Consider the following 15914-nt stretch of genomic DNA (forward strand, 5'->3'; position numbering starts at 1 on the left):
AAGATCTGTACTCTATTTTTATATCCTAATCCTATGAAGTCATCAAAATCATTTCTCAGCTTTTCCTATTCTCAGCTGCTGCTTCTGAAATTGGCACATATAGAAAGGGAAAAGCCATTCAAAGAGCATTAGATCTGACGGCTGAAAAAAGAAAAAAAAGAAAGAAAATTAAAATAAGTTAAGAAATATAAAAAAATAAAAATAAATAAATAAAAAATAGAAAGGGAAAAGCCAAAAAGACAGGCCCAGCTCTCTGGGCTTCCTACTTCTGCATATTGGTTCCATAGTTCTTTCCTGCATTCTTAATTAAAGTCTCATATAAAGCTAAGTAAACTCTTAGCTTGCTGATGACTTTGAATATATTGCTAAAAACATTTTTTTGTCCAGTTTTTCTAGATTTTTTCAGCAGGAGGATTAGAATTATTTAGTTCCCTGTTTTGGAAGTAGAAATATTTCTTGAATGTAATAGTAGTGTTTTGTTGAAGTAGTAAATATTGAGGTGAACCTTGAAGTAATGGTATCTGTGACTTGAACTCTATGAAATGCAAATATTTAAAAATAAAATGTCAAAGGTTTTACTAGTAGAAAAATGTCTATTAAATATGTAGTATATAATTAGAATCGTGGGTGAGTACACAGAAATACAAGCAGTTTACCCATTGGCAATGGAAGACTTTACATTTTTCTATTAATAATTATTTTGTATTTACTTATTCATTAGTCATTTGATACATTTAGTTGTATAGATGGAGTAGTGGGCACCAAAGATTTAAGAAAACTATGGGAGAAGGACAATCTTTAAAACTTATCTTTTACTATAAAGGATTGTTTTAAAAATATCTTTTATATTTTTATTCATTGACTTTTCCTGCAGATTGGGTACAGAAAAGCATAGTATGTTCAATTTGGAAATGATGCTAAAGGTTAAGAATTGCTGTGTTGGTCGGGTGCGGTGGTTCACGCCTGTAATCCTAGCACTCTGGGAGGCCTAGGGTAGTGGATTGCTCAAGGTCAGGAGTTCGAAACCAGCCTGAGCAAGAGCGAGACTCCATCTCTACTATAAATAGAAAGAAATTAATTGGCCAACTAATATATATATAGAAAAAATTAGCTGGGCATGGTGGCACATGCCTGTTGTCCCAGCTATTCAGGAGGCTGAGGCAGCAGGATTGCTTGAGCCCAGGAGTTTGAGGTTGCTATGAGCTAGGCTGACGCCATGGCACTCACTCTAGCCTGGGCAAGAAAGCAAGACTCTGTCTCAGAAGAAAAAAAAGAATGCTGTGTTAAGGTATAGCATTTTTCTGAGTAAGGAAAAAATAAAAACAGCAAAATATAAGTTGGATGATTTCTTGGATGATTCCAAATATTGGAATATTTGCCTTTGCCGAGAAAATATCCTAAGATGAAGGAGTCTAATCATGCTGCAGTGATTTTTTTTAGTGATCCTCTGGGAAGATGGCCTGACTTTGTGTCAGTAGCTGACGTTGACAAGGCTGACTTCTCTTGAGTCTGGCAAGAAGTGCTGTGCTATGATTTTCAGACAATAGTTCATTGTCTAATTTGCTTTTCTTCAAAATAAATATTAAAAATGAAAATCCTGGGCCGGGCGTGGTGGCTCACGCCTGTAATCCTAGCACTTTGGGAAGCCGAGGCGGGCGGATTGCTCAAGGTCAGGAGTTCGAAACCAGCCTGAGCGAGACCCTGTCTTTACCAAAAATAGAAATAAATTAATTGACCAACTAAAAATATATATACAAAAAATTAGCCGGGCCTGGTGGCACATGCCTGTAGTCCCAGGTACTCGGGAGGCTGAGGCAGTAGGATCGCTGAGCCCCGGAGATTGAGGTTGTGTGAGCCAGGCTAATGCCACGGCACTAACTCTAGCCTGGGCAATAAAGTGAGACTCTGTCTCAAAAAAAAAAAAAAAAAATGAAAATCCTTTTCTCATGTATAAAGTTCTCTTCACTTTCTTAAATTCCTTACAGTTCATGTTCAATGATAATTATATATTTATATATCACATTTCTAAAGGAAAATAAACACCTTTTTTATTTTTTTTGTACTCTAATTGATATAAAAAATACCTTTTTAAAAATAGAGTATAAAACATACTCTGTATGTTTTTGTACGGTATACAAATCAAGGTACAACTCACTGAATTTTAAGTATAACCACAATCTAGGTTGAGAAATAGATTATTATAATACTTGCATTCCAGAAGCTTCCCTCATGCCCCTACTCAGTTAATTTCCTCTTCCTCTCCATAGGTAATCATGATTATGACTAAAGAAACCTTAATAGTTAATGGGAAAAATTTAAATTATTGTGATTTTTAAAAATTTTTTTGTCAAAATATTCCATTTACTACCAATTATAAATGTATAGGGAATTGAAAAAATAGTAGAAACTATTCATTTAGTACAGTGTAATTTAAAACATTAGAAATACTGAGAAAGCTTTATTTCTTTGAAAAAAAATTTAAAAGTAGCCTGAACAGCACATGCCTTTTTTTCATCATATATCTTAAAATACAGAGTGACCAACTTATTTATGCCCTGTGAATTGTCATACTCCATTTTAAGTATGGATCAGTTTCTAACATTTTATGCTTTCTGTTTTCATTGTCATGATATATTATAGCTATAAGGATTCCTTTAATTTGAAATTTTTTGCTGGTGTCACTTCCTCTGGGACTTTTCATCCCTTTTGTCACAATCATTTTTGTCATTTATGTCAATAAGTTTGTCTTCTCTAACCAGCTCTAGCTACACATCTGGAGTCTCTTGAAAGGCAGCAGCATGCACATTCCCAGAGTCAGATGTTTCTTCTTTAACTCCATTTATGTTTAGCTTGTATTTCACTTCTAGCATTATGTTTTGTTTCTTGGTTGTATGTTCATCATTGTTGGTCAGTTCCTTTTTGATTATTCAGTTTTGTAAATTTTCACATGGGTTTATCACTGGGAGACAGGAGGCAACAAAAACCACATGTTTTGCTGTCTGTTCAAACTGAATAACAGATGCATAGAGACCAGTCACCAGTAGACTTTAAAAGATGTGTTGTGATTGATCATTGATCATGATGTACACATATTATTCATGTAGTGATTTGTGGACTGAAGAACTAGCAGCGAAGTTTATACTTTATGCATTTATTCATGGCTGATATACTCATGGTAAGTGAAATTTGAACCATTTTGTAGGGGGATTAGTGTTATAATATTTTTTTTTGAGACAGAGTCTTGCTTTGTTGCTCAGGCTAGAGTTAGTACCATGGCATCAGCCTAGCTCACAGCAACCTCAAACTCCTGGGCTCAAGCAATCCTGCTGCCTCAGCCTCCCGAGTAGCTGGGACAACAGGCATGTGCCTCCATGCCCAGCTAATTTTTTCTATATATATATTAGTTGGCCAATTAATTTTTTTCTATTTATAGTAGAGATGGAGTCTCGCTCTTGCTCAGGCTGGTTTCGAACTCCTGACCTCGAGCCATCCACCCGCCTCGCCCTCCCAGAATGCTAGGATTACAGGCATGAGCCACTGTGCCCGGCCAGTGTTATAATATTTGATTAAACTGTGGTGACTGAAATCTGTATAACAGAACTGGGCAAAGCAAGGGCTGTTTGTGAATGGAATTGTATGTTATATACTCTGTTGCGTCTGATTTCTTTTTAGCTTAGCCTTGTGAGATTCCTCAAAATTGCATGCAGGAGCAATTCCTTCAATTTCAGTCTTATATTCCATTATATGAATTTAAAATAAAACCTGTTTTATTGTTTTCTATTTTTGGCAACTTTTTTGGTGCACATTTATACACTTGGAAATACTTCTTTTGAATAGATCTAGGAGTGGAATTGCTTGGCCATAGATTATGTATATTTTCAACTTTAGTAGATAATGACAAACTCTTTACCCAGGCAATTATAGTCCCATCAGCAAAGTATGTAAATTCCAGTTGCTTCATATCCTTATCAACACTTGGTATTGTCAGTGTCGTCAGTGTTTCTTTACTACCACTTCCTCTTTTTTTTTAAGACATGGTTTTGCTGTCACCCTGGAGGATGGCATGGAGTGCAGTGGTGTGATCATAGTTCTCTGCAACCTCGAATTTCTGGGCTCAAGTGATCCTCCTGCCTCAGCCTCCTGAGTAGCTGGGACTATAGGTGCTGGCCACCTTGCCTGGCTAATTTACTTTTTTTAGAGACGGACTTACTATGTTGCCCAGGCTGGTCTCAAACTCCTGGCCTCAAGCAATCCTCCTGCCTCAGCCTGCCGAGTAACTAGAATTATAGGCATGTGCTACCACGTGTGATTGCATCCTTCAATATAGTTGTTAACAGTTACTTTGGAAAGGTCTTTCAGTACTTAGGAGCCTAATTTTCACAGAGGGCTTTAACGTGCCCTAACTTGCCCTTTTTCTTCCTCCACTGGGTGATGCATCTATTAAGCTTAAGGCTAGTATTATAGTTGAAACTTAGATGCCATGTAATTCTGTAAACTCCAGGAAGCCCTCTGACTCATCATTATACCCTTTTCACTAACATATGATGTCTTCACAGAGCAGTTGAGTGACAATTATAAATATAAATCTCTTTACTACATCCATCAAACTCCAGTGACATCCCACCATACTCCTGCTACATTATCTGCCCTATGTGTGCCTCTCTAATCTCATCCTCTTCCATCTTCCCTCTTAATCTGTTCTAGCCACACTAATCTGAAACATCAAATCTTATTTTTGTAAAAGTCTTTACAGTTGTGTCCTTTTTGCCTCAAATGTCCTTTTATCACGTTCTTTCTTTGGTTTTGTCCCTTATGTCACATCTTTGGTTGTATATTACCTCCTCAAGGAGGCTGTCCCTGACTATCCTATCTAAAATAACCTTCATATCTCCCTTTATTTATAATACTTGTCACTCTGAAATGTTTTATTAATATGTTGTCTTCCCTACTAGAATATAAGTTTCATGAGGGCAAGAACTTACTCTTCTAGTATCTTTTAGAACCCTTCTTCACAGTATTCAAAATAGAGTGAATTTTGAATTTTCTATCTTTATTCTTATTCCTTTGCTATAACTGGAACCTGACTTCCCAGGGATGAAACCACTTTTCTCCCAACTCACTTGTCTCCTAATTCCCTGAATCTTGAGATGAGTTCTGGGCATATTTCTTGCTCCTTATTACTTTCTCCAAGCTGCTGTTCCAGTGTCATCTTTAACTTCCCCATCTATACCACCTTGTCCCTGTCTTTGTATTGTCTGATAAATTCCCAGGACTCCATTCTTCCTTCCCTTATGATTATAATTTTTGGCTCACAGTCGTCTTTATCCCATCTTCCTCTCTATCCTGATTGATGTTACTGTTTTTTTTTTTTGAGACAGAGTCTCGCTCTGTTGCCCTGGCTAGAGTGCCATGGTGTCAGCCTAGCTCACAGCAACCTCAAACTCCTGGGCTCAAGCAATCCTGCTGCCTCAGCCTCCCGAATAACTGGGACTACAGGCATGCGCCATCATGCCCAGCTAATTTTTTCTATATGTATTAGTTGGCCAATTAATTTCTTTCTATTTATAGTAGAGACGGGGTCTCACTCTTGCTCAGGCTGGTTTCGAACTCCTGACCTCGAGCAATCCGCCTGCCTTGGCCTCCCAGAGTACTAGAATTACAGGCGTGAGCCACCACGCCGGCCTGATGTTACTTTTGACCTTAATTATTTCTTATGCTTTCCAGCTCTATTTTTAACTATCCAGAGGCATGCTCAGATCCTATAGTCATCACTATAAGTCGTTTTGCCTCCATCATGAGCTCTGAATTTCTGCTTTCTGACTTGTCCACAATTCACTTACATATAACTATTAAATGTTAGGTTCTCTACTTCAGTCCTTCTTAAAGTTTTGTGTTCCTAAGAATCACCTGGAAATCCTTGGTAAAGCCCCAGATCCAGAATCCTTGGTCATACCCTCAGATTCTGATTGATGCTCTTGAATTTGTATTTCTATCACCTTCCTGGGTAATGATGATGCAGGTCTATACTCCTGCATTTTGAGGAGCGCTGCTCTGATTAGTACTTTCCCCAAAGGCTCAATTTCCAAACTTTTCAGTCTGCCTTAAGCCTTTATTCACTTTGTTACTTCCTTTACTCTTTATTAATGATTTCTATAATTACTGAGATGAAGGCTTCCTGATGAGAGCTTGCTCATTTTAATTTCTTGAATTTGTTAGGTAGATAGCAAGGGATTCCAGTTCTTCTAGGGACAAAAGTGGGTGCTGTTACCCCACCTGGGAAGGACACGGGTGGGCCCCAATCCCCTATCTTGGTCTTGCTTCAGCTTAATCCTGTCTGGAGTAACTGCTATACATGGCTAGGAGGGGAATACCCTATGAATCTGGCAGTCAAAACTTGGCGTGCCAACTGCAAAAGAATGTAGACAACTCTCTAGCCCACGGGCCAAGCAGCTTAGGTACCATAAAGTCTGGAAAAAGTCGGGAAAGTGACCTGGAACCCACATACATGCACAGTAAGACTCAGGTTGGGTAGTTCCCAACTATCCAGAGTAGTTCCATGGTGATGTTTGAACCACAGAGAGGTCCCTATCCCGGCACCGTAAAACAAGACCCAGACCATAACCAAGCTCTCTTTTCTGCTGTGAGAAGGGGTCCGCTTGTCATCTGTGGTGTATGCATCTCACTTTGTAAACCTGTGTCTTGCTCTTGTTCTATAATCCTATCTTGCTCCCCCTAAATAAACTTCACCTCATGCTTGCCTTACTTTGGTGCGTCTGGTCATTCTGCCATGAGCACGGTAAGAACCAGCATTTCAGACTATACCTGACAAAATGAGAAATTTTCTCTTACCCTTTTCATATTCTTCTCTTTTTTCCTTCAAGGCCATTTTCTTCCGCTTAGTCCCTTTGTCTCATTTTCTCTTGTTGACTTTTGGCTCCTCCTTATCCGTTAACTTTTTTTATTTTTTTTTTTTTTGAGACAGAGTCTCCCTTTGTTGTCCAGGCTAGAGTGAGTGCCGTGGCGTCAGCCTAGCTCACAGCAACCTCAAATTCCTGGGCTCGAGCGATCCTTCTGCCTCAGCCTCCGAGTAGCTGGGACTACAGGCATGTGCCACCATGCCCGGCTAATTTTATATATATATATCAGTTGGCCAATTAATTTCTTTCTATTTATAGTAGAGACGGGGGTCTCGCTCTTGCTCAGGCTGGTTTTGAACTCCTGACCTTGAGCAATCCGCCCGCCTCGGGCTCCCAGAGAGCTAGGATTACAGTCGTGAGCCATGGCGCCCAGCCCCGCCCCGTTAACATTTTTGTGTCTTAGATTATCAGTTTTTCCTTCTACAGTAAATTAGCCTTTTCCCTAAACCTTCAGTTATGAGCAGATAAGCCCTTTGCCTCAAAATATTATACTGTCTCAGTTTCCTCCCATCTTATCTATGTCAGCCTTTTTGGGAAGAAAAGTAATGGCTTAACTCCATCAGTAGCTATGTCTTAATTTCTTACAATCTTTTAGGTTCCAAAATTTTACTAGACTCTTGGACTGACAGGCCACATGTCTCCTAGGTCTTAAATGGATAGATCTCTTCCAAACTCTGCAGTATTTGATAGTAATAATAATAACTATCCTTCCATTTAAAAAATTTTCTGATTTTGCTTTTTAGTCACTTCTCTTTTAAGATCTCACTGTTCTGACTATTTAGTTCTTTTTATATAATGCTGCCTTTTTTTTTTTTTTTTTTTTTTTGAGACAGAGTCTCGCGTTGTTGAGTGCAGTGGCGTCAGCCTAGCTCACACCAACCTCAAACTCCTGGGCTCAAGCAGTCCTGCTGCCTCAGCTTCCCAAGTAGCTGGGACTACAGGCATGCGCCACCATGCCCGGCTAATTTTTTCTATATGTATTAGTTGGCCAATTAATTTCTATTTATAGTAGAGATGAGGTCTTGCTCTTGCTCAGGGTGGTTTCGAACTCCTGATCTCAAGCAGTCTGCCCGCCTTGGCCTCCCAGAATGCTAGGATTACAGGTGTGAGCCTCGGCCCACATAATGCTTTAAGCCCTCTGCTTTTTCTTAAAGTTTGAAATGCTTTTTCCACTAAATCTGGACTATCTGATATGGAAGCCACTACTCCACAAGTACCTATTGAGCACTTAAAATATGGCCTGTTCAAACTGATATATTCTATAAGCATAAAATATGCACTGGATTTTCAGTATTTAGGATGAGAAAGATGTAAAATATCTCACTAAATTTTTAAAAATATTGATTACATGTTGATAATACTTTGGCTATATTAGAGTAAGCAAAAAAGTTGCTAAAATTAATTTGACCTGTTTCTCTTTACTTTAAATCTGGTTATTACATTTGTGGCTTGGTTATGTTTTTCTGTTAGACAATACTGATCTAAATCTCATCTTTCCTTAAAGACCTGGATCAATTTTCCATCTACTAATATATATTTTCTTTATGAATTATATTAATAGCATAGTCTTCTTGATCATTTACTCCCTACCCCACCTCCGACTCCTCAATTAGATTCTAAGCTTCTTCAGAGTCAGGGTAAATTCCTCATGGTGCCTTTCATATTGTGGATGCAATGTATATTACAGACACACACAAATATTTGAAAAAATGGCTTGGCTATCATTTAATATTATCACTTTATCAAAGAGGATACATTAAAAAATTGATGACTGTTATGGTGCTTGCTAAAATTGGTGGACAGTAGTAGGGATTGATGTGAAGGGGAGAAGAGATTACTCTGAGCTATTAACATCTGACCTGTGTGTCAGTATCCAGCCACCCCAGCCCATTCTGATATTCTGAACTGCTGTGGTTGTACTGCCATCTGGTGTCAAGATTAGGAAACTGTATTTCAGCATTTTATCTTTCTTTTCAATGGAAGAAGGCAGGCAATCTTTCCTCTGAAAGTGGGCCTACTCTTCCCTATCCTCTAAACAAGTTAACAAGAGGTCATTTAATTTCAACATAGGAAACCTTTATTCTTTCTTGCAATACTTTTCCTTGGCTTCCCTGATAACGTACTCTTGTTTCTTCTCGTTACTCTGGCTGTTCTTGCATTCTTTTCTGATAGCCTGTTTCTCTTTTCATGTTGTAGATTTTTAGCCCTATGTTCTAGGCTCTCTGCTCTTTTTATCCTTTGTTTTCATCTATACCTATGACTTCAAGTACTGTCTATCTACAAACAAATGGATGTTGATAGCCAAAACTCTCTTCTGAGCATGAGGCTAGTATCTCTAGTTACTTGCCTAGATGTTACATGAACATCTTACATTTAACATGCTCCTGTCTAAATGTGGGTCTCCCACCTGCATACTCATTTGTCAAATTTGTTTTCTCATTTCATTAATCATATCAGAATTCTGGGAATCAGCTTGGCATCCCTTTTCATACTTTGTTAGTAAACATAAACCACATCCCATTGAATCTAAAAGGTGCATTCTTGTGCATGTAAAATTTGTGACCCTTCCCTGCTCCTGCCCTGTCTGAGTTACTGTCTGAGTTACTGTTGTCTCTTGGCTGGACTAAGTAGGCTTCTAGTTAGTTTTTTCCCATTTGTTCTTGATGGCATTCACATGTTTTGTGTGTATTTGTTTAATGTCAGCCTCTCCTACTAGCCTGAGAGTTCTGTGATGGCAGGGACTGCATGCATTTTGTTCACCATTGGGTCCCTAGCACTTGGTGCAGTTCCTGAAACCTGTTTGTTTAATACATTTATAGTTATTCTGGCCAGCCAGTGACATTGGTATGACCCCTGTAGTTTTAGTGAGTAAAGTTGAATATGTTAGAATTCTTTGTTTTATTTTGGTACTGGTGTCCTATTCAAGTTCATTTATCATAAATAAATTTAAATTATTTTCTACTTTTTCTCAGGGAACTGAATTGTGTCTGTAGAGGCAATATATTTTGGGTATTAATCTGCTAGAGTAGCTGCAGTGGCTCACATCTGTAATCCCAACTATTAATACATTATGTCAAGATTTCAAGACCAGCCTGGGCAACATAGCGAGGCTTTATCTCAAAAACAAAACAAAACAAAACAAAACAAAGCTAGCGTTCAGGTGAACTTTAGGACAATGACCTACTTATATAGTGAGGATTGCCAATCAATATGCTGAAACTGAATTTACAATAACTTGAAATTCCATGCCTTTGGTTTGTCCCTTGGCATTCTTCTGTGTGAAATTTAATAGTCTTTAACTTTAAGTACATTTTTTAAATTATCAATTAAAATCTTTTTGTTTTTTAAATAGAGGTTTGTGTCTTCATTGTTTCATTTAATAATTTTGATTTGCTTTGACATTTTAAAGATGATTTGGCTTTATAAGGTTTTACTAGTAGGGCTTACGTGGTGCTTTGAGTTGATGATATTGCTCAGTAAAGAAATTTAAATTATAAAAGTAGGAGTGATTCTTAAAAAGTTTGGTATTTAGAGATGGGCAACTATCGACATACTAAGGATACAAACTAAGAGAGTAAGGATTTAGTTGGTATATACCAGGGTTTGTCAACCTTGGCATTAACATTTTGGACTGAATAATTTTTTGTTGTTTCTTTGTGGGGGCGTGTCCTGAGCATTGTAGGATTTTAGCAGCATCCCTGGCCCTACCAGTGGCACACTCTACCCTTCAGTTATAACCAAATATGTCTCTAGACTTTGCCAAATTGTCCCTTGGGGGCAAAATTGCACACCACTTGAAAACCAATAGTATCTGTACCTTTGAAGAGACATGAAATGTCTCACTTTGGAAATCGTTGGCATTCGTAGATGTCTTTGGGAGTATAACAATATGACCATATGTTTTTTACATTTTAGAATTTGTGGTTGCTTAGCATAAAATGACTTGCACTTAGCCACTTGGTTCTATTCCAAGCCGTGAAAAAGAATGCATTATAAATCACATTTCAATGATACAGTTTCATTTTGTTAACTGACTTCAACAATTACGTGGTGGTAGAAAAAGGGAACCAAGATTGCAAAATAAAGTATAGCTTGTAATCAGAGCTTTTGCCATTGTGTTTGTGTGTGTGTGTGTATGGTACAGGGTACAATCAACTTATCTTATGTTTTTTTCCAAAGGGACATGAGAGATGGCTTTAGAAGAAAAAGCTTCCACTCTTCTTCCCATTATGTGAGAGACCGGTCTCCTCATAAAAGGGATAATCCGCTTTTCAGAGAATCGCCTGTAGGCCGAAAGGATTCTCCACACAGCAGATCTGGCTCCAGTGTCAGTAGTAGAAGCTACTCTCCAGAAAGAAGCAAAGCATACTCTTTCCATCAGTCTCAATATAGAAGTATGTATTTTTAAGCCTTTTCCTTTTTCTTTCACAATCTCCGCTGATGAGAATGTATGGAGTTAGGTTGCCTTTAGGTATTATAAGAGATATATTTTTTTAACTTTTTAATTTGAAAATTTTCAAACTTACAGAAAAGTTGAAAGAGTAGTATAATGAATACCATACACACACATTTTTTCGAACTATTTGAAGTTACATTGTGCATGACATTTCACCTTTAAATTCTTCAGCATGTAAGAGAGGTCTTTGTAATCATGCCTTAAAGTTATACACTCATATTTTCTGGTAATTCCTGTGCCAGTCCAGCCTCTTTATTCTTCTATCATTAGGGGATATCTGTATATATCTGATAGTCTATTTTCCATTAAAAATATCAGTGGTCTTCTCTACGTAATATGGTATAGCCTTGTAGAATTTAGAGCTAACACATACCTTAGATTCATTTTTTTCCTACCTCCCTTTTTTTAAAGTTTGGAGTGCCTGGATGTACATAGCATTGTGTGCACTCACAGCATGCCTTCCTGAGTTGCTTAGTATGTACTGGAACAAATACATGAAGCAACCACTTTTCTGGATAAAGCGTTCTTATATTATCTTTCTAGACTACAGCCTGCAGTGGTGCTCATTCACAAAACATTTCCTTGAGCCTTCTGGGTGCAAGGCACTGTGTAAGATACAAAGATGTCCCTGTCTCTAAACTAGAATATATGTATATATATTTTCTACCAGCTAATATCTATCAATATGTTAATACATATATAAGATATAACTTTGATATAAGAATTATATCATAATTGAAATTAACATGAAGTGAGCATGTCAAAGTGAGAGATTAAGTCTTACTCCGGGGATAGAAGAACATGTCATGAAGGAGATGACATTTGGATTCAACCTTATTTCAGATTTCCATAATATGAGTTGAGAAGTGTCTTCTAAGTAGAAGGAATTATGAACCAAGATACACAAATGTCCAGAATATTTCTTTTTCTTTTATTTTTCATTTTCTTCTCATTAACTGTCTTTTTCAAATAATTAGAGTTTAAATTTAACAGCCTTCACCTCCTGCATAGTGAGAGTGATGGAAGATGACTAATAGTCATCAGATTGTCTTCCTTTCAAGCTATTGCTAGATTCTTGTGTTTAGCAAACATTTATCAATTGTCTGTTATTTGAAAAGATAGGGAGAGTGGGGCATCCCCCAAAATATTTTTGTATATAGGTGTGTGAATGATCATATAGGCGATAAGAATGTCATTTGAGGGATTTAAAACAAACACAGCCACTTACATATGCCTGATTGCTTAAGGTGTGCTCCTAAGGGCAGTTCTAGGTAACTAGAAGTTTTACTGTAGAGTTTAGTGTTAACAAGTATTTTTTGTTTTTATATCCGCCACACCTACCACCAGGGAAAAAACCTTCAAGAAGATAAATGATAGAGTCTAAACTCTAATGAACGATCAGTATATACAAACATATCCAAAATTAGCAAAGTACCCTCTAAGAACTTCTTTTTTAATGTGTATTGACTTAAATCCAAATCTAATAATGGTTTGATTAAAGAGGGAGAAAGTATGTTTGGAAACTGATTACGAAGCCTTTTTAACAAAACATGAGTAAAATGGATTCTTATTTGGCAGCTTGTGAAACTATTAAAGGTAGTTATTGATAAATTAACCTTTTCTATTTCTCCTCAAAAATAGAAATTTTGGGGAAGAGCATCTTCTCTCTGTTGATCTCCTTTTCAGCCGTTTAGTGGCAAAAACTCTAAAATCTTGAGATGAAATATGGATAAGCCACAATGCAATGCTCCTGTCTTAGGGTCTCCATATACTTTCCCAATCTTTTGAGGTCTAATACCTTTAATATCTGGATTGATGAAAAGATAACAGAAAAAATTGAGAGACTGAAATATGGGATCACTTGAATGAAACAGAGCATATGACTATTCCTAAAAGTTTATTTTCTTTAGTCATTTAGCTTTTTTTTTTTTTTTCGGCATATTATGGGGGTACAGATTCTAAGGTTTCAATAAATGCCCTTCCCCCCCTTTCCCCACAAGTCTGAGTCTCCAGCATGACTATCCCCCAGATGGTGAGTCATTTAGCTTTGAAAGTAAAGAATTCTTTAATCAGGGAAAAAAGTTTGATTCGGGAAAACTCTGTTTACAGGTTGCCTTGGTTAATTCCTTAACTACTTTGGGCTGAACTATGAAAATGTTTTCTATATTCCTTTCATGCTTTCAGAATAGTTACATAAGATCATCTTGTAACAAGTTAATGGACAGGGCTGGGCATGGTGGCTTGTGCCTGTAATCCTAGCACTCTGGGAGGCCTAGTCAGGAGGATTGCTAGAGGTCAGGAGTTCAAGACCAGCCTGAGCAAGAGTGAGACCCCGTCTCTACAAAATATAGAAAAATTAGTCTGGCGTGAGGGAGCATGCCTGTAGTCCCAGCTACTTGGGAGGCTGAGAGAGGAAGATGGCTGAGCCGTAGGAGTTAGAGGTTGCAGTGAGTTATTATGATGCCACTGCACTCTAGCTGGGGTGACAGAGTAAGACTCTGTCTCCAAGAAAAAGAAAAAAAAAAACAGTTAATGGAGAAATCTTGTTTTAGACAATAAATGGAAAAAGCAATTCTCTTATGATATCAATGTTTTACTTTAAATGTCACAAACACTGATGGCATCTGACTTTTCTTCAAAAAAAGGACTGAGAAACAGGATTCTTCAATTATCAGTTGTTTAAGCTAGGTTAATTAGCAGTGGGTTAGAATTTAGTTTTCTAATGTAAATTGAAATTCCTGACAAAGATTTTAAATGTGTTTTATATATGTAAATAACAGTTTCAAATAATTTTTTTATGGTCTCATTTCATAATTCATTAACTTTTAACTTTTTGCTTTTTGTTCATACTTTAGAATTATACCTGTTTTAGTGATCACAAGTGGTTTGGCCCTGGTAACTGTTCAAAGGCTAATATGCATTTAAAATCATTATGTTCTTAATTTTAAGCTGCAGAGTGATTTTTACTACATTATTAGTTCAGTGGTTTATTTCCTATTTTGTGCTTACACATGTGTGTACATGCGCACATACACTTAAATTTCTTCTACTTAGCCTTTTGGGTTAATCTTACGGAACTTTGTACTGCTTCAGACTAATTATCCTTCTGGATCAAACTTGTTTTTATCCTGTTTTTCACTTACAGGAATTTTGTGACTTTAGCTTAGTTGGGCTAACCTGGACATAGCTATGAATGCAATATTATTTTTAGTTCCTTTTGTTCATTTTCACATGACAGCAGTGCAGGTTGTCCTAGTGAACTTCATTTTGTTTCTCCTTGTTTATTATGATACTTTCCTAGTTAAAATTGTTTTGTTATGTATACCTTGAATATTTTTACTTGAAGTTTATTTGTATTATAATTAATCTAACTCAGTATCTCCACATTTGTTAACTCTGCAATATTTTTTTGCTTTTTTTCTCCCCTCTTTGAAATGAATCCCATATTTTCCTGTCTTGTACTTATGTCATTTACCGTTTATTTAGGATAACATTAAAAGTGATGCAAGAAATCACTAAGTTCAATTTCACACACCCATTCTTTGTTAAAGTACTTTTGATAAGTTTGCTAAATCACAATCCACTTCTTGTACCTTTAGATAGGTCAATCTTTATAAAAGGAATTAAAATCTTTTCCAGTAACATCTTCTTAACTTAGAGCCATGTATGTATATATGAAGATATTTCTTCCTTTCATGTTGTAAGCTTTTATGTATGGGAATACCGTCATATCCTTCTTGATTTTTTTTCCAGGTTTAAATTTTATATATATATATATATATATATATATATATATATATATTTTTTTTTTTTTTTCTTTTTTTTGCCGTTCCTTATATTTGTCATGGTTTCCAGACCTTTTGTTTTCCTAATTTTCCATCTGTTCCTTTAAGTTAACACCAGAAGTGAACTTTTATTTTGACAACCACATTTCATTAGTAGCCCTTACTGAGATTGCTGGCAACTAAAACCTAAGTAATTTTCAGATATAATACTTTTAAATTAAATACCCTTCAGGCTGTACTTTTTTTCAGGTGCAATTTTGTGTATAATTAAGGCATTAAGAAAAATCTATATAGAAATGCTAAATTTCATCTAATTAACTTTGGCTTATTATTCCATTCTATAGAGATCTTAAAATCTCATTTAATAATCCTGTATATTAGCACCTGATAAGAACAGCTTGTTTATCTGCCAATTGAGTATGCTTTATGTGTTTTGTATTAATCATTAATAATTATGCGGAGTTGCATCAGGCCAAATCTAGAACCTCTCTAGAGATTTCTGTGTTGTTTGCTGTTAATCACCAATTGTGCCTCTACCTTTACTACTACCTTTCTTAATTTCCACTTGATGTCATGGAAGACCTTGTCAGTTTCTTTCTTGAAACAATTTAAGTTATAAAGCATTTCCTCTGTCAAAACTGTGGCACAAAGATTGCCTTGCTTTGTTTTTGTAAATCTACTGTGGCTCCTAGGGTTAATTATGTAAGTACTTACGGACTACCTCTGTTATTTCATTGTAAACATTTGCTAGGGATT

The 15914-nt window shown here is 36.6% G+C and overlaps 1 protein-coding gene across 11 annotated transcripts in view; it reads left to right on the forward strand.

Moving 5' to 3' along the window:
• Positions 1-15914, forward strand: part of PPHLN1 (periphilin 1) — a 187887-nt gene that overhangs the window by 109068 nt on the left and 62905 nt on the right. For all 11 annotated transcript variants that reach the window (XM_012744514.2, XM_012745016.3, XM_012744432.3 and 8 more), the window contains one exon: positions 11097-11311. In XM_012744514.2, coding sequence (XP_012599968.1) covers positions 11097-11311 — 215 coding nt within the window. The remainder of the gene's footprint in view (positions 1-11096; positions 11312-15914) is intronic.

This window comes from Microcebus murinus, chromosome 10, assembly GCF_040939455.1.
Source record: "Microcebus murinus isolate Inina chromosome 10, M.murinus_Inina_mat1.0, whole genome shotgun sequence".
NCBI classification, from domain to species: domain Eukaryota; kingdom Metazoa; phylum Chordata; class Mammalia; order Primates; family Cheirogaleidae; genus Microcebus; species Microcebus murinus.